This window comes from Rhinopithecus bieti, unplaced genomic scaffold (assembly GCF_001698545.2).
Source record: "Rhinopithecus bieti isolate Rb0 unplaced genomic scaffold, ASM169854v2 scaffold_18354, whole genome shotgun sequence".
Classification (NCBI taxonomy): Eukaryota; Metazoa; Chordata; class Mammalia; order Primates; family Cercopithecidae; genus Rhinopithecus; species Rhinopithecus bieti.
The window spans coordinates 1825365-1829625 of record NW_016809835.1 but is presented as its reverse complement, the minus strand read 5'-3'; the positions used below and the strand labels follow the sequence as shown (position 1 = coordinate 1829625).

The following is a 4261-nucleotide window of genomic DNA, read 5'->3' as shown; positions in this document are numbered from 1 at the left end:
AGTCCAGCCTGGGCAACACAGCAAGACCCTGCCTCTAGAAAAATAAATAAAAATCCAATTCACTTAAATGTGGTTTTATTGATGGCCAGTTTCTTCCCAGAAAGGCAAAAGCAGTCCTAAAATATCCATGAATCCTTGACTTGTTAATGGTTCCTACTAAAGAAATATTACCTGTCTTTACATAGAAAATCATTTTGTTTTGACATAGATGTGCATTTTCATTAAAATTTTAATGTAACTTACTATTTTAATAAACTTAATGTGTTTCTTCTGAAAACATAACCTACCACTGAATTTGATCATCTATCTGTATTCTCCCCACAAAAACTAAATTGACTTTCTGATACACAATGAACATCACACACAAATGTTTAAAATATTAAGTACACACAAATGTTTGAAATATTAAATATCACACACAAATGTCTGAAATATTGACTTTATTAGGAAAACATTTGATAGTTCTATTCAGTCATATAATCAATCACCTAATTTTAAAACTATGTGGCCGGAGGACATCAATTACAATATGGATTTTTCATTCATTCAACATATATTTGAGCACCTACAAGTGCCAGGCATTGGAGGTACAGGGTAAACGGGAGGATCCTTGCTCTCACGGAGCTTACATTCTAGCAGGAAGACAATATTAAAGAAATGTGTACAGTAAAATGATGAGTTTATGACAAAGGAAGTAGATAGTGTTTTACAAGAGCACAGAGTAGAGAAGCTAAGGGAGGTCACAGAGACATCCCTAAGGAAGTGGAGCTTAAACTGAGAGAAGCAAGTGCTTAAACTGAAGGATGTGTTGAAGAAGAAGGGAGAGTAGAACAATTGGGGCAGAGGGAACCTTATGGACCCTCAGGTGGGAAGGTTCAAAGAACTGAAAGACAGCTAGAACAGCTGAAGCCATTCTCCTGTGTAAAGAGGAGTCAAAGAGAAAAGATTAAAGATGAGAAGATTAAGATCTTGGTGGCATTCAGGGGATTGGTACTTCTACAAGAAATCACGGAAGGGAGCAATGTGACATTACTTTTCACTTCAGGATGGCCAACTCCAGGGCGTAGACTGGACTAGTAAGACTGGAGGCAGGTAGACCTCTTCTAAGGCCTGTGATAGTGAAAGACAAAAATAAGTGGGGGAATTCAGGGGATAGTGAAAATCAGTAGGGCTTAACGAGCAAGCTCGAGGTTCCTCCGCAACAACCCATACAGATGTCCAGTAGACCTATTGGATATGCAGACCTGCAGCTCAGGGGAGAGCAGGGTTAAGAACTGTCAAGGCAGTAATCATCTGCATTTAGATGGCAACTGAAGACATGACAGGGGCTGAAACGGCCCAGCAAGAGTAAATCAAACCATGAGAATCACATACATTTAAGAATAAGGAAACGTGGCCAGGTGTAGTGGCTCATGCCTGCAATCCCAGCACTTTGGAAGGCCGAGGTGGGTGGATCACTTGAAGTCAGGAGTTCGAGACCAGACTGGGCAACATAGTGAAACCCCATCTCTACTAAAAATACAAAATATAGCTGAGTGTGGTGGCGCATGCCTATAGTCCCAGCTACTTGGGAGGCTGAGGCACAAGAATCGCTTGAACCTGGGAGGTGGAGGCTGAAGTGAGCCGAGATCATGCCACTGCATTCTAGCCTGGGCAACAGAGAAACACCCTGTCTCAAAAAAAAAAAAAGAATAAGGAGATGTCACAGGCTAGAGGGAGGGGGAAATGAGAGCACTACTGTTTGAATGGTATAATTTCAGTGTGGGACTGAGAACAAATTCTGGAGCTGAATGGTGGTGATGGCTGCACAGCAGTGTGAGAGCACTTTATGCCACTGAAGCAACAGATGCCTGTCAAAAATAAGCCCGCTAAAATATCACCAAGCATAACCAGCAAAACAATCATTTCAGTGAAAATACAACTTCATATTAATCATCTCAATAATACAGATTACAGAACGGAGTTTACAGATTATAGAAATTTTCATACCTTGTGGGTCAGAAAGGACACCTGTAAATTACTGTCTCCACTTTATGGGTGGTAAAACTGAGCTACAGAGAAGATTCTCTAAGAAAATTTAAAAGGAATTGACGTTCATTAAATAAATACCCTCACTGATTTTTTTAAGGTAGAAAAGTACAATGCACTGCGTTAAAAAAATTACTGTAATAGCCTCATGTTCGAGAAGTCTAAAATTCTAAGGTTACTACATGTATTAATTTTTGGTACATGTCCAACAGAAAACATCCTTTATTCCAGTTACATCCTGAAGATACCGAAGTCAGTCTTCTCTATTGGTGCATTGAGGGCTGCACTAAAACTGAGACCCAAGACCAGTCTGGTGTCTGCTGGATCAATGATCCCATCATCCCACACCCTGACAAAAGAACAAACAAAGAGTTACGAATTTACCATCGAACTACCATTTATACACTCTCCACGCGCAGAAATGCCAAGAAAGTTTTCCTTCAGGTAATATACGGATCTACTGATTAGCATCCACAACAGAAACTATGTTCAAGACAGAGGGGGAAAAGGTGGAAAAAAATGATACGACTTTCATCCCAGGCCACCACAGCATGTCATGCCTTAAGGCTTAAGGAACTACTTTTACAAGAGATCTCAAAGTAACCCCTGGTTTGAAAATATGTTTACTTATTTCAGGAAAAATTTTCCTATTCCTTTTCTTCCCACACAAATATACAAACCAAGTTGGTGTATTCTGTCATTAATATGGAGAACCACATATACCCAGGTAATAACCTCAAACTTTACCGGAAAAGGTATATACCCCAACCCCCCTCACAACTCTTAAACTATGAAAATTATTGAATAGGCTTCAGTACATTTTATGTATTATTATTATTGTTATTTGAGATGGAGTCTTGCTCTGTCACCCAGGCTGGAGTGCAGTGCAGTGGCACAGTCTTGGTTCACTGCAACCTCTGCCCTCTGGATTCAAGCAATTCTCCTGCCTCAGCCTCCTTAGCAGCTGTTATTACAGGAATGCACTACCGCACCTGGCTAATTTTTGTATTTTTAGAAGAGATGGTTTTTCGCCATGTTGGCCAGGCTGGTTTTGAACTCCTGACCTCACGTGATCCGCCCACCTCGGCCTCCCAAAGTGCTGCAATTACAGGCGCGAGCCACCGCACCCGGCTAGCTTCAGTACATTTTATTAATAAAATAGATATCTTCAAATGTAGGTCTTTATTTTTTGCTACAATAGGAAAAACAGTAACTTTAAACAGCTTGCGGAAGAAACTTCTAAGTAGAAATTTTAGTTTCCTTTTCATTGACAATCTCAAATGTATAAGGAAAAATGACTGAGAAATATTATTTTTTAAAGGTTATTAGCAGGTGGCAGTTTGCTTTTTTTAAACAAACTCTCTTCGGTATCTGAACCTGGCATCAATTATTAAACCATTCTTACATTGACAGACATGAATCAAATCTTTGCTCATAAAACATTCATAATAGGGACCCTAAAGTATCAACACCCAATAAAAAGAAACCCACTCTTGTCATCCACAACCAGGTGAATTGATTACACTCCCTTCTGAAGCCTGCAGCACAGCAAGCATGGTGATGAAGGGGCTGCCTAACAATGTTCATTAAAAAGACTGCCCCAGGTAAGACGCACTAATGAAATGCCTGATACAAGTTTGATTATAAAAACAACCAAGCAGAAGCAAATTGGCACGCTACATATATAACCTATTAGGATTAAGGAAAACATTGTAGGTTCCATTAACTGATCATGACAAGTTCTGTCTCTGAAAAGACAGATCTAGCCATGTTCAAACCTAAGCAGGTCAGGGAATTTTACTGTGAAGCTGAGATTTACTAAACCCAAGGAAGGTAAACTGGCTTGGAAATCCTTTCAGCTTTGAAAGAAAGCTGCTGTCTCCATGCTACCAACTGTTTCAACAGAAGGGTTAAACATCTACAGATCCGGCAGGCACAGTGGCTCACGCCTGTAATCCCAGTACTTTGGGAGGCCAAGGTGGGTGGTTCACCTGAGGTTGGGAGTTCGAGACCAGCCTGACCAACATGGAGAAACCCTATCTCTATTAAAAACACAAAATTAGCCAGGTGTGGTGGTGCATGCCTGTAATCCCAGCTACTCAAGAGGCTGAGGCAGGAGAATCCCTTGAACCCAGAAGGCAGAGGTTGTGGTGAGCTGAGATCAGGCCACTGCACTCCAGCCTGGGTAAGAAGAGCAAAACTGTCTCAAAAAAAAAAAAAAAAAAAAAAAAAA

General features: G+C 40.5%; 1 protein-coding gene across 2 annotated transcripts in view; it reads right to left on the bottom strand.

Annotated features, from left to right (window-relative positions):
* Positions 1 to 426: 426 nt before the first annotated feature.
* MCCC2 (methylcrotonyl-CoA carboxylase subunit 2) overlaps positions 427 to 4261 on the bottom strand; it is a 69375-nt gene continuing 65540 nt past the window's right edge. Inside the window, exon 17 of one of the 2 annotated variants that reach the window (XM_017890632.1) lies at positions 427 to 1110. In XM_017890632.1, coding sequence (XP_017746121.1) covers positions 1104 to 1110 — 7 coding nt within the window. In that variant the 3' untranslated portion in view covers positions 427 to 1103. Of the gene's footprint in view, positions 2378 to 4261 lie in introns of both variants that reach the window. The other variant, XM_017890631.1, reaches the window with a different exon arrangement.